General features: G+C 38.5%; 1 protein-coding gene across 1 annotated transcript in view; it reads right to left on the bottom strand.

Annotated features, from left to right (window-relative positions):
* Positions 1–2,825: 2,825 nt before the first annotated feature.
* Positions 2,826–16,308, bottom strand: part of TNFSF4 (TNF superfamily member 4) — a 28,030-nt gene continuing 14,547 nt past the window's right edge. The window contains exons 2-3 of the mRNA XM_045877437.3: positions 7,124–7,172; positions 2,826–5,605 (exon numbers count right to left, since the gene is read on the bottom strand). Coding sequence (XP_045733393.1) covers positions 5,256–5,605; positions 7,124–7,172 — 399 coding nt within the window. The 3' untranslated portion in view covers positions 2,826–5,255. The remainder of the gene's footprint in view (positions 5,606–7,123; positions 7,173–16,308) is intronic.

Here is a 16,308-nt window from a genome sequence, read left to right as displayed (position 1 = left end):
GGGATGTTATATAAGAAATCCAGTGATTCTCACACTGCTCTTAGCTCCCTCTGTTTTATCTCACAAATAGGCCCTAAAAAGATGAACAAAGTCAACCAGTTCCATCAATCAAAATGCTGATCAGGACCATGTTTAACTGTGCCCCATGCATAATGGCTTCAGATTTCTCAAGGACTGTGGCAGAATGCTAGAATACCCTGCCTGCTTAGCAACCTCTTCCTATGTCAACTCCCTGCCTGATTTTGGATGGAATGCAACCCTAATTGTCCCCCAGGCACCAGTCAGAACTGAAGGGCTTTACATCCCATGCCCTCAAGATTGAAACAAACCATCTGACCAACTTCTGTTGGACAGGGGAGGGAGTGGTGGTGGTAAAACATTAAAAGGTTTCATGTGTCAGCTCTCCTAAGTAACAATTACTTTTAAATATCCTTTCATGTCTCGATCCCATGGATCATGGATTATCAGCCACTATGGCTAGTTACTAGGGATGCTAGGGAGAGGTTCCTAGACACCCACATACTCTGTGAGTGAGGCTACTGCCAGGGAGAGAAAGTTATTTATAGATAGATGATAGATAGATAGATATAGATAGATAGATAGATAGATAGATAGATAGATAGATAGATAGATAATAGATGATAGATAATAGAAGATAGATGATGATAGATAGATGATAGATGATAGATAGATAGATAGATAGATAGATAGATAGATAGATAGATGATAGATAGATAGATGATAGATTAGATGATAGATGAAAGGCAATTCCAAAGTGCTGCCAAAAATTTAAATTGAGAAACAGGATATATTTAAGACATAAACAAAGAAATAAATGTGTAAGAGTGACTGAAATCCTCGGGGATTATTTTTTAGTGCTCATAACATCTCAGATTGATATCTTAAAATACTACTTTTTAGAAAATATTTAATATTTTTTAAACCATCCAGTGGAGCCTTTATTAAACATTTAATTTGAGTTTAATAAGAAGCTCTCTATATGTCTTTTCCCAAAAGTATTAAAAATGTGGCTCTTATGATGTTTCTTTTCCTCATTTTCTTCTAATAGAAGTAATTTGAAGCTTTTGTTTAACTGACAGAAAGTAAGGTACTCATATGAATTGGGTCAAAATGAAAAATGATATTGACAAGAGCTTACTCTTTTTCCCAAACCATGATAAATTCTTCTTATTCAAAAACCTTCAGTGTTTCCCTTTGTAGGACATGATCCAAAATTCTTAGCTTTGTCTTTATGCCTTCAATAATTTATCCTCAAACTACCCATTAATCCTATCTCCAACCATGACCAAACACAAATTCCTATCTTGGAAAAATAGAATATGTTCAAATAAAGAAATAAGTGAATGAGAGCCATATCCACAATGGTAGCTCTTTGTCCTCAGAAAACACCATGAGAATTCCTACCCCTAGGCCTTTGCACATACTGTTCTTCTCCAGCTATGTTCTCCTTATCTCTTTTCCAGTCTCAATCCTATAAGGCTCTTCCATTATGCTTCAGTGATCTCTCCATCCTAAATCTCCATAATTCTTTTATTCGTTTGGTACTTACTTTTTGCCTTGTAGAGTAAGTGACTTTTGTAAATTAATAATTATTAGGTATTGAGAACAAGCATGTTTCAGGCAATATACTAGGTACTTTCATATTCACAATAACCCAGAAGGTATGTATTAATATCCCCCACTTTACATATAAGGAGAGTAAGGTTTAGGATGTAATTACTACTAAGGAAAGGGGACATAATACTCAGAGAGATCATCCCACGTTTAGAAATGAGGCAAGAATTCCTGAGGGAAAGAAGAATAGTGCATAGTAGAATTATATTTGAATTGGTCTTTTGAACCATGAGGAGGAGCTCTGAGGACTTCTAGTGAATGTCTTTTCAAAAGCAGAGATGGAGTTTGGCAGGCTGACTATGCCCTGGACATAGTTCTGATGGCTGAAATTGGAGGCAGATAGGACACCAGAATACTTGCCCCATCCTTCCCTCATCAGGGAATTAGCTGATCAGAGCAAGGAAAGGAAGAGGTCCTGGGTGGCTCAGGTGGTTAAGTGTCCAACCCTTGATTCTGGCTCACATCATGATCTCAGGGTCATGAGATCAAGCCCCACAATGGGCTCCGAGCTCAGTGGGGAGCAGCTTGAGATTCTTTCCTTCTGCCCTTTCCCCCGACTACCCCCTGCCCCTGCTCGTTCACTCTCTTTCTCTAAAAATAAATAAATCTTTAAAAAAAAAAGAACAAGGAAAGGAAGAGGGGATAAATAAAAACTCTAGCACTTTAACCAGTAGTGAATTCTGAAATCTTTTATTTGTTTCTATGTAAATATCAATATTATTATTAGCTTTATTATTAATATCAATATTAATACTTCCTGAGAGCCAGAAAAGCACTAACTATAAAATTATGACTTAAAATAAGGGACCTGCCCAGTATGTTTAAGAACAAATTATGATTTGGATCAAGATTAGAATCCGGGGCGCCTGGGTGGCTCAGTTGGTTAAGCGACTGCCTTCGGCTCAGGTCACGATCCTGGAGTCCCAGGATCGAGTCCCGCATCGGGATCCCTGCTTGGCGGGAAGCCTGCTTCTCCCTCTCCCACTCCCCCTGCTTGTGTTCCCTCTCTCGCTGTGTCTCTCTCTGTCAAAATAAATAAATAAAATTAAAAAAAAAAAAAAAAGATTAGAATCCTTTATGCCATCCCCTAAATAGAAAGTTGCTAAGTAACAATTGGAACTGCTTTTGAAGGAATTGTCAAGAAGGCTGAGGGAAGATGTTTGTCTAAGAAAAAAAATTCCACACAGTGTAAGAGAAGGCTCTACAACTTGACTCACAGCAACTAGTACCTAGACATTTAGTATGAACATTCACAGTTAGCACTATGAACATAAGATTCTAAAACAGTCACTTAACAAGAGAGGAAAGCAGAATCCAAAAATGGGAAATTACTTGCCCAAGGTCACTTAGCTAGTTAGTGACTGAATCAAATTAGATTTTCAATCTCTTGACTTCTTATTCAGTTCTCTTTCCACAAAACTTTGTTGTGCCTGGAGAAGGTTTAATTCTCTTTCTGGAGGAATGACTTAAAGGGGACATGCATATTTTGATGGGTGGAAGTGGGGGGAGGGGAGTGAAGCTGGTGCATGACAAAAAAAATCCCTGCGTGGCCAAAAGAAGCCAGCATGGGAAGAGCAAACTATGTGTACCCAAAGGGAGTGGGCATCTGTGAAGAAGGACCATGACAACAAAGAAAGACAACCCACAGAACAACTATGCTGAGGCCAGGAATGTGCATGTTCAGGAGAAATATAGTTAGAAATTCCAAACTTTAAAAAGTAAATATATATTTTCTTAAATATTATCTATAGTCATAAACATTTACTTATTAGATATCACCCATTGAGTAGCTTCAACTTTGCAGACCATAGTCAATAACAAATAAACACACACACACACACACACACACACACATTTAAATCCTCTGAGTAGTCAGGACAAATATCACAGAATATCTTGCTCAGAACAATACATGTAAAGCATCTAGCCCAACGCCTGGTCCACAGCAGACCCTCCATTAATGTTTACCTATGATTATGATCATGATCATGATTATGATTATGTGAGCGCCTTGGCAACCACTCAGAGCTTGGTTACTCTTACCTTATGCACAATTCCTCTTACTTAGCTTCTTTTCGTGATGCACCTTTGTTTACCTTCTTTCCATAACAAATTAAAATAGAGGGACAAGAACATAGTTGGAGATAAATAAACACTTAAGAGGAGTTGGAAAACTGTGTTAAATAGAAAAATATCCAAATGTAATTTAGTGTGGGGCAAACTGCCTTCCCCCTTTCTGGAGATCCTGGAGCTATCACTGTACTGCAGCACAGTACAATCACTGTGATGACACAGAATCATCCAGAAAGATTCTATGTTGTGTTATGCACTCTATTTAAACTGAGAGGAAACCATTTGCTGCCATTAAAAAAATTTATCAAAAATTTGAGAACTTACAAATCATCTGGGTATTTGTCCACAGTGCCATAAGCCTGATGCATCAAGAGGGATATTTAAACTAAAAACAAAGGGATCTTTTTCCTTATTGGTATTGCTGATTATTGATCATTCTAGTCACTTATCAGTATTAGATCATATGCAATTTTATGGTGTTTCTAGACAGATATTATTTTTCATATAATAACTTCTCAGTGTCTTGGCCTAAAGTTGTATTCAAGAATAGAATTGCTTCATTTTTTAAGCTAGCAATGTGGTATACATGTACAAGAAATAGGGCTGAATGTGTATCTCAGCATAAGAGGGAAAATGCACATGCGTTGCTTTGCCTAGCAGTGGCAAATAATGTGTTTTCCTTCCCAGACTATTTAAATTCTTACTGACTTTTACCATGAGATGTCCAGTTTCACTGCTCTTCCATGCCATAAAGATAACCCTCACAATAAATTATCTCACTCTCCCGGTTTAGAAAAACCTCTCTGTTTTCCTGAAATTACTGTTTAGATTTTTCACAGCATCACATCCCCAGGATGATTCTTTGAAGGGAAATTTCTATTAAGAACATTGGAGGCTGGGAAAGCAAGCAAAGTGGTAAAGAAAAAGAAAGCCCAGAGCACAAAGTATTCCTTAGCTGGCTGTCTTCAAGTCCTGACAGCTGTTCTCAAGATGATCTTCCTTTTGAACTCCACCAAATGAGAGAGGTATTTAGACACTACACAAACAGCAACTAATTTCATCTTGGAGAGACAGTTTTGGCTGCCAAGGGTTAGTCCACACCACCTTTGGCAGATTCATAGCCCCTTCCTTGGTCCTCTTCATTTTGACAAAGCCAGATGTCAAATTTCCAGCAAACGGCAGTGAAGTGTCTTTTTCAATAAAGAAAGTTTATTATGACAATTTCCTGACCAATAGAAATAATGTGCCTTAAGGAAGAGGCACCTATTTTCTCATTCTTGTAGAGGTGCTTAGTAGGCTTGAGGCAACCATGAGGGATGAGGAGTAGGTGATTTAGAAGACATGAGGATAAATAAAGTTAATTGGTATGTAATATAAGTTTTAAATATCCCTGAGTTGGGGGATTTGCTTCTGGTCACATCCCGTGTGGCCATTTTTAGGGGCTAAGCTAGGACAATTTCTCCACTCCCAAGGAAGAATCAGAGTCTTGTCCAACCCCAGTTCAGTGTTCATGCTGGGTGCCTGACTTAGGTGCAGCCCTCGGGTCCTCAGTAGGCACAGAATCCACCAGGATTTTGATGAATGAGAATCAATTCCCCACCATTCACCTGAATGTCTTTGTAGGAGGTACTGTGAGAGGTCACATTAAAGTAGACTTTGTCCTTGAAAGCCAGATAAGCCACTCCAATGGAGTCAACAGATGTGACCTTGCTCAAGGAAAAGAGGGGTTTCCGGCCCTTCCGGTAATAAAGACTGAGGCTGAGCTCCTCAGAGAAGTAGCCCTTCAGGGAGATGAGATAAAACCCATCACAGTTGATGATGATTGAGTTGTCTTGCACCTTCATGGTTTCATCTTTGTTTGGGGATGTGATGATGCAACCCTTCTCATTCTCACACCCTAAGGAGGGGAGGGCAAGAAGAAAAAAAATGATTCCTTAGCACAGCACAGAAAGGCAACAACCTTCTAATTCATCTAAGAAAAAGTGATAGGGAGAGATTTTGGAAAGAATGAAAGAAAGAGAACATTGTGTTTCTACATGAGGGTTGGAGTCTGCGTCACCTGTGGAGTGGAAGAAGAGGCATAATACTAGAGGCCAAGAGAATTTCAGATGGGGTTGGGATTCAAAAACTAAGAGGTTATAGCAATTGGCAGTAGTCACAACAGACCAGTGGCAGGAAATGGAACTTCGAGGTTTCCCTGATTTTTCAAAACCAGGAGGGGTTGGTAACTTCAGTGCTTCCTTTCTTTTTCAATGGAGAGACTAGGGGAAGGTTAGCAGGAATGCCCCTTGCCCAGATCCTGCACACCACCTTCACACAAAGCTTGTTAATGCTTCTAAATCCTCTCTCCACCTGTCCATGAAATGCAAATTTTTCATATGCTTTGGGACTGGACTTCTCAACAGCATTTATTACTGGCCTTTGCTAGAAGTCACTTAAGCTTAATAATGCGGTTATACACAGAATGTCTGTGGGCTCAGTTCTGCTCAGTAAGATGCAGGTGGAAGAGCTTAAGAACACAGACCTGCTTCTCCATTTTACCTTATTACTAGTTTTTCCTGGAAAATGCCTTGGGAAGAGTTGCTACCACAGAAAAAAATATTAGGGGTGACGGAGGACACAGATTAATGGCTTTGGTAGTTTCATATAAGGCCATTCCAAGTGTAAGGCAAAAAGACTAAATAATTCTTATTTCTACCTCACAATATCCCGAATGGCCAAGCAACCATATCTCAGATTCCCCATTTTGGCCCATGTCCCTTAGTTATAGGAAACAACAGGTCTCCACTACTCGGCATAATTCAGTTAATTCTTACTTTGCGCCAGGCCCAGGGGGGATAGTCTGAATTGAAAATGAGGGCCATTGATGGAAGGCAAGATATACTTCCCTTCAGGCTCAGAAGAATTTAATAAACAAATGAATATCCATATAGAAACTACTGGTTATTGTCCTAATATTAATCATGGATCCAAATAACGCTATCCTGGTAGTTAGAGGATTACCTTGTCTTCATATCCGAGACCCACCCCCCCACCTCTCATTAAGATAAAATCTTGTCCTATAATCGATTTAGTGGGAAATGATGTGTCATACAGTCAGACAGCCTTGTAAGAAGTAAAGCCTTAGTTTCCTTACCTAAAAAATGAGAATAATTCCTACTCAGAGGATTCCTGGAAGGATTAAGAGAGGCATATAAAGTGGTTAATACAGTGACAAACACATATTTGGTAACTAATTACAACCTTGTCTTCTTTATACACCTTCTTTGTGCCTAATGAAAACAGCATGCAGGCTCTAACAATTGCAGGATTTCGTGCTTCCCAAAGGGTAGGGAGAGATTCTGTTTTCCGAAAGAAATTAAGAGACTAGAAGGAAGGTTCTTTTAAAAACATAAATCAACTGAACAATACTTACTGGTAAATTGTACTCTGATACTTTGAATTGGAGGATACTGAGGTGGCACCTGAAGAAGGAAAAAGGATATATTTTTAGGGAAAAAAAAAGTGAGCAAATGAAATTGACAAGTCATATCCTATGAAGCAAAAATGCAGGACTATAGAAGGAATGACTTGACAAGACACTTCGTGTTTTCTACAAAGATTAGACCCAGACTTTCTACTGCCGCCTTGCTTTTCCATAACATCTCCTAAGATAAATTAGGAGTATTCTGCTCTGTCATGGGGGACATCTAAGATCTGTCCCCATTTCTGCCAAACTCTGCTCTGGTATATTATTTTGGTTCTCTGAGCCCCACTTTCCCACTTTAGATAATGGAGCATTTAATAGCCATCTTAAGAAATCCATTCAGTCATAGAGATCCCCTCATGAAGAAGGCTGGGACCAATCAATCCATCATGGCCACAAACTCCTAGACTGTACTGAGAGTGAATTCTGGAAGCTTCCTGGCTGCTTGTTCTTTCACTGCATGCAACACAGGAGTAGGATTGTACTATTTGCAGGTCACACGGGCAATAGAAACTGTTCTAATCATTCAGAGTTCAGTAGATTTGAGTGTATATATTTCTAACGTTGTCTCTTTCTCTTTTGTTTAATGACTTGAAAAATACAACTTGAATCAAGTGAGTACTCAACAGCAAGAGAGAAGTAAAATAATATAGAAAAGAAGCCTGATAAATAAAATATCTATAGTAATTTAACGGTTAAAAGAACAAAGCAGTTCAATATGGAGCAAATTCCAAAATATATGAAGTGCAAAAAAAAAAAAAAAAGGCAGAATCGTATATAAAGTATATCACCATTCATGTTAAAAAATATTAATAATGCATGTATGGGCATTGACTATATCTGAAGGAATACTCAGAAAACAGGTCATAAATATTACCTCTGGAAAATGGAATTGGAAGCCTAAGGTCAGGAGTGGAAGGACACTTACTTTTCACAGTCTACTTTTTATATTTTTAAATTTTTTTACCACATGCTTGTGTTACTCACTAAAAAAGGAAATCAAAACCAAAACCAAAACCAAAAAACACCACCTATTATTCTTGCCATGAACAACATCTCTTCTCACAGATTATTTTTGGCAAGACATTCTGATCAAAGGTATGGGGAGGGATTTGTTTTCATACCCTGGGGTGTGGAATCCCTGCTTCCCACTCTCCTGGCACACTAGGGGCTGCAGTCAAGTGGATTCCACTGAGACTGCCCACATGGATGAGGAATCCCCTACTTCCCTTCTAAGTCAAATCACAAGCCTTATACCAAGCTGAAACCAACAGGCTGCATAGGAAGAAGGGAGAGTCTTTCTGAGGCCTGCCAGTGGGTGGACCTCAGAGGCAATTTTAATTCAGTGGTGAGCACATGGACAGAGGTGTTGACTTGGGATGACTTGAGAGCTTGAGAGTCTGTGGTTCTCTCCCCTCTGTGAACTGTTTGTGACGGCTGAATTAGTGACCTTCGTGCTTAAGGCAATGTTCTGGAAGAGGGCCTTTCAAAGGGCATATTACACTATCACCATAATCCCCTGGGTAAATAAATGCCCCCACTACTCTCCAGCTGGTTGGTCCCAGCATGAGTGGCCACATTATTTAAAATCAGAAGCAGCCTGTGGAGTAGCACAAATAGCACAGGTTTCAGCACACGGCAACGTCAGTGTTAATGTCAGCCAGGCAGGTTTGGTGTCATCTTGGGCAAATCTCATAACTTGCCTAGAAGTCAAGTTTTTCATCTTTAAAAATTACCAGAAGATCACAGGCATCCCTTCCAGCATTAACTGTCCAAGATTTGGATTTTAAAAGTTGCAATTCTAAGTCAATTTTAATAAAAGAGAAAAACATGAAGCCTCTTCATCCAAATTTACATCCAGCTCTCAGATCTAAAAGTCCTCATGATTTAATTTGACTGACTCTGCAAAATCTCTAAAAGGTCCCTGCAAATCAAAGAAATTGCTGAATGTTTTGAAGTACCCTGGTGAAGTAGGTTGGTAGTAACCAAGAGGACATTCTCTGAGACCGCAATGCTGAGAGGCAGCAAAGAAAGCACACATGACTTCCTCTCTAGGGTAGATCTAACAGAACTCGACTCAGGCTTCCTGTTCCTTCTCCTAAAGATTGCCCAGTATTAGACATTTACATATTCTCAGAAGTCTCTTGCTAGCATCAATACCATCAAATCCAGGCAATGTTGTGAAATAAAATAAGATGTTCCTTCCTTTCTCTTGCTCCCTGACTTTTCACAACTTTTCCCTTCATCCTCCATATTTGACTACTTCACGCTCACTACCCCACGGCCCTGAAACCCTTCCACAGTGCCTGGTTCAAGCCCCTCCATGGCCTGGCTCCAACCTCCTTGTCAAGCTTTATTGCCACACATATCCTGTCTGTGTCTTATGTTCTAGCCAACTGTTTTCTCAAATGTTTTTGCCCTTGACTAGAGCCTGGTAAAACGAGACAGAGATCACAGACTTGGGAGTCAGACTCAGTTCAAATTGTGACTTATCTAGGTTTGTGCATTTGGAAACTTTATATACTATTTCTTTCTTTTTTTTTTTTTTGATACAAAACAGTACTGTGCATGATCTTTTTTTTTAATTCAAGTTACCAACCTGTTTGTTCCATGTAGTTAAGAGTCTATTATGGTTTGCCTCCCTCTCTGTTTTTATCTTATTTTATTTTTCCTTCCTTTCCCCTATGTTCATCTGTTTGGTTCCTTAAATTCCACATATGCGTGAAATCATGTGCTTTTTGTCTTTCTCTGACTGACTTATTTCACTTAGCATAATATACTCTAGTTCTATCCATGTTGTTGCAAATGGCAAGATTTCATTTTTTGATGGCTAAGTAATATTCCATTGTGTGTATATATGTGTGTGTGTGTGTGTATACATACCACATCTTCTTTATACATTCATCTGTCAATGGCCATATCAGCTCTTTCCACAGTTTGGCTATTGCAGACATTGCTGCTATGTTAGGGTGCATGTGCCCCTTCAAATCAGCATTTTTGTATCCTTTGGGTAAATACCTAGTACTACAATTGATGGATCATAAGATAGTTCTATTTTTAACTTTTTGAAGAACCTCCATACTGTTTTCCAGAGTGGCTACACCAGTTTACATTTCCACTAACTGTGCAAAGAGTTCCCCTTCCTCCACATCCTTGCCAACATCTGTTGTTTTCTGAGTTGTTAATTTTTAGCCATTCTGACAGGTATGAGGTGGTATCTCATTCTGGTTTTGATTTGTAGTTCCCTGATGGCTAGTGATGTTGACATTTTTTCATGTGTCTGTTAGCCATCTGTATGTCTTCTTTGGAGAAATGTCTGTTCATGTCTTCTGCCCATTTCTTAACTGGATTATTTATTTAGGGGGTGTTGATTTTGATGGGTTCTTTATATATTTTGGATACTAACCCTTTATCAGATATGTCATTTGCAAATATCTCTTCCCATTCTGTCGGTTGCCTTTAGTTTTGTTGATTATTTCTTTCACTGTGCAGAAACTTTTTATCTTGTTGAGGTCCCAATAGTTCACTTTTGCCTTTGTTTCCCTTGCTTCTGGTGATGTGTCTAGTAAGAAGTTGCTACGGCCAAAGTCAAAGAGGTTTCTGCCTGTGGTCTCCTTTAGGATTTTGATAGCTCCTGTCTCACATTTAGGTCTTCCATCCATTTTGAAGTTATTTTTGTGTATGGTATAAGAAAGTGGTCCAGTTTCATTCTTTTTCATGTTGCTGTCCAGTTTTCCCAAAACCATTTTTTGAAGACACTGTCTTTTTTTCCATTGGATATTCTTTCCTGCTTTGTTGGAGATTGGCTGACTATAGAGTTGTGGGTCCAATTCTGGGCTCTCTATTCTCTTCCATTGATCTATGTGTCTGTTTTGTGCCAGTACCATACTGTCTTGATGATTACAGCTTTGTAATACAGCTTGAAGTCTGGGATTGTGATGCCTCCATCTTTGGTCTTCTTTTTTAACATTACTTTGGCTATTTGGGATCTTTTCTGGTTCCATGTAAATTTTAGAATTGTTTGTTCCAGCTCTGTGAAAAACGATGGTATTTTGATAGGGATTGCATTGAATGTGTAGATTGCTTTGGGTAGAATAGACATTTTAACAATATTTGTTATTCCGATCCATGAGCGTGGAATGTTTTTCCATTTCTTTGTGTCTTCCTCAATTTCTTTCATGAATGTTCTATAGTTTTCAGAGTGCAGATCTTTTCCCTCTTTGGTTGGGTTTACTCCTAGATTTTTTCCTACAATTTTTGGTGCAATTGTAAATGGGATTTATTTTTTTTCCTTTTTTTTTAAAGATCTTATTTATTTATTTGACAGAGAGAGACAGCGAGAGAGGGAATACAAGCAGGGGGAGTGGGAGAAGGAGAAGCAGGCTTCCCTTGGAGCAGGGAGCCCGATGTGGGGCTTGATCCCAGGATCCCGGGATAATGACCTGAGCTGAAGGCAGATGCTTAATGACTGAGCCATCCAGCCAGCCATCTGATTGCTGAGGCAAGGACTTCCAGTACTATGTTGAACAATAGTGGTGAGAATGGACATCCCTGTTGTGTTCCTGACCTTAGGGGAAAAGCTCTCAGTTTTTCCCCATTGAGGATGATATTAGCTGTGGGTCTTTTGTATATGGCCTTTATGATGTTAAGTTATGTTCCATCTATCTCTACTTTCTTGAGGGTTTTTATCAAGAAAAGATGCTGTATTTTGTCAAATGCTTTTTCTGCATCTATTGAGAGGATCATATGGTTCTTGTCCTTTCTTTTACTAATGTGGTGTATCACATTGATTGATTTGTGGATATTGAACCACCCCTACAGCCCAGGAATAAATCCCACTTGATCAGGGTGAAGAATCCTTTTAACATGTTGTTGGATTTGATTAGATAGTATCTTGAGAATTTTTGCATCTATATTCATCAAGGATATTGGTCTGTAATTCTCCTTTTTAGAGGGGTCTTTGTCTGGTTTTGAATTCAAGGTAATGCTGGCCTCCCAGGATGAGTTTGGAAGTTTTCCTTCCCTTTCCATTTTTCAGAACAGCTTCGGAAGAATAGGTATTAATTCTTTAAGTGTTTGGTAGAATTCGCCTGGGGAGCCATCCAGCCCTGGACTCTTGTTTGTTGGAATATTTTTGATTACTGATTCAATTTCTTTGCTGGTTATGGGTCTGTTCAAATTTTCTATTTCTTCCTGTTTCAGTTTTGGTAATTTATATGTTTCTAGGAATTTATGTATTCCTTCCAGATTGCCCAATTTTTTGGCATGTAATTGCTCATAATATTCTATTATAATTGTTTGTGTTTCTGCAGTGTTGGTTGTGATCTCTCTTCTTTCATTCATGATTTTATTTACTTGGGTCCTTTCTCTTTTCTTTTTGATAAGTCTGGCTAGGGGGTTATTAATTTTATTAATTCCTTCAAAGAACCAGCTCCTAGTTTTATTGATCTCTTCTACTGTTTTTTTTTTTTTTTAATTTCTGTATCGTTTATTTCTGCTCTAATCTTAACTATTTCCCTTCTTCTGCTGGTTTTAGGCTTTATTTGCTGTTCTTTTTCTAGGTCCTTTTGGTGTAAGGTTAGGTTGTGTATTTGAGACTTTTCTTCCTTCTTGTGGAAGGCCTGTATTGCTATACACTTCCCTCTTCTGACCCTCTTTGCTGCGTCCCAAAGGTTTTGGACTGTCGTGTTTTCATTTTCATTAGCTTCCTGTATTTTTTTATTTCTTCTTTAATTTTTCTGATTAACCCATTCATTCTTTAGTAGGATTTCTTTAACCTCCATGTATTGGCAGTCTTTCCAATTTTTTTCTTGTGGTTGTCCAAGTTTCATAGTGTTGTGGTCTGAAAATATTCATGGAGTGATCTCAATCTTTTTGTACTGGTTGAGACCTGATTTGTGACCCAGTATGTGATCTATTCTGGAGAATGGGTTCCATGTGCACTTGAAAAGAATGTGTATTCTGCTGCTTTAGAATGAAATTCTCTTAATATATCTAATCTACTGTGTCCATCTAATCCACTGTGTCATTCAAAGCCGTTGTTTCCTTGTTGATCTTCTGCTTAGATGATCTGTCCATTGCTGTGAGTAGGGCATTAAAGTCCCCTGCTATTATTGTATTATTATCAATGAGTTTCTTTAAGTTTGTTATTAATTGATTTATATATTTGGCTGCTCCCAATTTGGGGTCATAAGTATTTACAATTGTTAGATCTTCTTGTTGGATAGACCCCTTTATTATAATATAGTACCCTTCTTCATCTTTATTACAGTATTTTGTTTAAAATCTAGTTTGTCTGATATAAGTATGGCTACTCCAGCTTTCTTTTGATGTCCATTAGCATGATAGATGGTTCTCCACCCCCTCACTTTCAATCTGGAGGTGTCTTTGGGTCTAAAATGAGTCTCTTATAAGCAGCATATCGATGGGTCTTTTTTTTTTTAATCCATTCTGATATCCTATGTCTTTTGATTAGAGCATTGAGTGCATTTACATTCAGAGTAATTAGTGATATGAATTTAGTGCCACTGTGTTACTTATAAAGTCACTATTCCTATAGATTGTCTCTGTTCCTTTCTAGTCTTTGTTGCTTTTGGTATCTCCCACTCAATGGGTCCCCTTTAATATTTTTTGCAGAGCTGGGAGTTCACAAACTCCTTTACTTCTTAATTGTCTTGGGGACTATATTTCCTTCTATTCTGAATGACAGCCTTGCTAGATAAGTATTCTTGCCTGCATATTTTTCTCATTCAGCACAATTGAATATATCATGCCACTTTATTCTGGCCTGTCATATTTCTGTGGACAGATCCGCTTCTAACCTTATGTTTCTACCTTTGTAGGTTAAGGACCCTGCTATCAGAATTCTCTCTTTATCTTTGTATTTTGCAAGTGTCGTGGTGACCTGTTTTTGCTGATTTTGAGGGGAGTTCTCTGTGCCTATTGGACTTGAGTGCCTGTTTCCTTCTGCAGATTAGGGAAGTTCTCAGCTATGATTTGTTCAAATATAGCTTTTTCTCACTCTTCTTCTTCTTCTGGGACTCCTATGATACAGATATTATTGCACTTTGTGGAATAGCTGAGTTCCCTACATCTATATTCATGATCTAATAGTTTTTTTTTCCCCTCCTCTTTTCAGCATCATTATTCTCCATAATTTTACCTTCTATATCACCTATTGGTTCTTCTGGTTCTTCTACCTTCATGTGATTACATCCAGTCTATTTTTTATCTCAGTTATAGCATTTTTTATTTCAGTCTGACTAGTTTCTAGGTCTTTAATCTCTGTAGCCAGGGTTTATCTGGTGTCTTCTATGCTTCTTTCAAGCCCAGCTAGTATTCTTATGACTGTCATTCTAAATTCTTGTTCAGATATATTACTTATATCTCTTTTGAGCAAATCCCTGGCTGTGATTGATTTCTTCTTCATCTTTCTTTTGGGGAGAATTCCTCCATCTTGTCATTATGTCTAAGTTTCTGTCTTTTGTGTGTTATGAAAGCTTGTTATGTTTATTGTTCCTAAGAGTAATACTATACTACTATAATAGTAATACTATATTAAGATGTCATACACTGTCCATGGCCTGCACTTCAGGAAGTGTTTCTGGTGTATGCTGTGTGCCTTCTGCTGTTGTGTTTGGCTGCTCTTTCCCACAGGTCAGTCCTCTGTAGAGTTCCTCCTTGCTTGCAGTGGGAAGTATTTGATATTTAGACCTTTAACTAAATGTGCTTTGATTTGTTTGTTAAGATAAGCCTGATTAAAAAAAAAAAAACAAAAAAACCCTGATCCAAGAAAAGAGAATAGGAAAGGGAACAAGAAAGCAAACAAACAAAAAAGTATAAGCCTGATTCCCAAGAAAAAGAAAGAAAGAAAAAAGAGAGGAAAAAAAAAGACTGATCCAAAAAATGAGAAAAGGAAACAAACAAACAAGCCAACAAATGAACAAAAAACTATAAGCCTAATGCCAAAGAAAAAGAAAAAAATATTTTTAATTAAAAAAAAAAAAAACTGTTCCTCTTTCCACTGAAATGAAGCTGATGCTTTGGAGTACTCTATGATCAGTAGACTTAGTACATGTGGGAGACCTGTGTTGGTCTGAGGGAGAGGCCCACGGTGCTGATTCACAGCCAGACTTGCCCTAATAAAGATACCCCGTGAGGTACAGGTGGGCATGGCTCTGTGTAAGTGACTCCAGCCTCTACTGGAGGTGCTATGTTTTGTGCTAAAGTCCAACTAGGCTGGGGGGTGTGGGTGAATGTGGAAGATGACATTACCCTACCCTCTTGTCCCAGGGAGGGAAACTTACAGCTGCCGCTGCTCAGGAGGCCCTCACAGAAAAGTGATCAATTTCCTCTTCTGTGTCCCAAGCTTTCGTCAGATCCCTGCCCTCAACAAGTCTGTGCCCAGCCATCAGCATGCCCAGGGTCAGAGTTCTCCTGTGTTTTGTATCTGGCCAGTGGCTGGGACTCAAAACAACAAATCCTAAAGTACCTGGCAGGGTGTGGACCCACTCCCTTCCTCTGGAGGAGAGCCTCACAGTGCAGCACTGTGCACCTTTCTGTCCCAGAAAAACAGTCTGGAAACATTATATATTATTTCTGAGCATTCGTTTTCAGCTTTATGAAAATAAGGCATAATATTACTATTGGAATATTCCAGATGATTATGAAGTTTAAGTAAGATAACATGTGAACGCACCCAGCAGTTAGTCTGGCAAGCATTCAAAAAATACTTTCTTTGTTGTCTCTGCCAAGAATGTCCCTCCATCTGTGTCTACTCATTAAAACATCAACACCTTCAAGGCCTAAATCAGATTCCTGATTTTTGGCTTCTGCACTCCCATAGCAAGTATTTAAAGTCACTGTATTTACATGGATGTTTATAGCAGTTCTGTTCATTATTGTCAAAACTTGGAAGCAGCTAAGATGTTCTTCAGTAAATGAATGGATAAACAAACTGTGATACATCCAGCCGCTGCACTTTCAGTGCTAAAAAGAAATGAGCCATCAAACCATGGAAAGAGATGGAGGAATCTTAAATACGTATTACTAAGTGAAAGAAGCCAATCTGAACAGGCTACAAACTATATGATTCTAAATATCTAACATTCTGAAAAAGACAAAACCACAGAGAC

This window comes from Mirounga angustirostris, unplaced genomic scaffold, assembly GCF_029215605.1.
Source record: "Mirounga angustirostris isolate CCGP_5_RB_7025 unplaced genomic scaffold, mMirAng1.0.hap1 SCAF_6, whole genome shotgun sequence".
Taxonomy (NCBI): Eukaryota; Metazoa; Chordata; class Mammalia; order Carnivora; family Phocidae; genus Mirounga; species Mirounga angustirostris.
The sequence above is the reverse complement of the archived record's forward strand: the minus strand, read 5'-3'. Positions and strand labels throughout refer to the sequence as shown.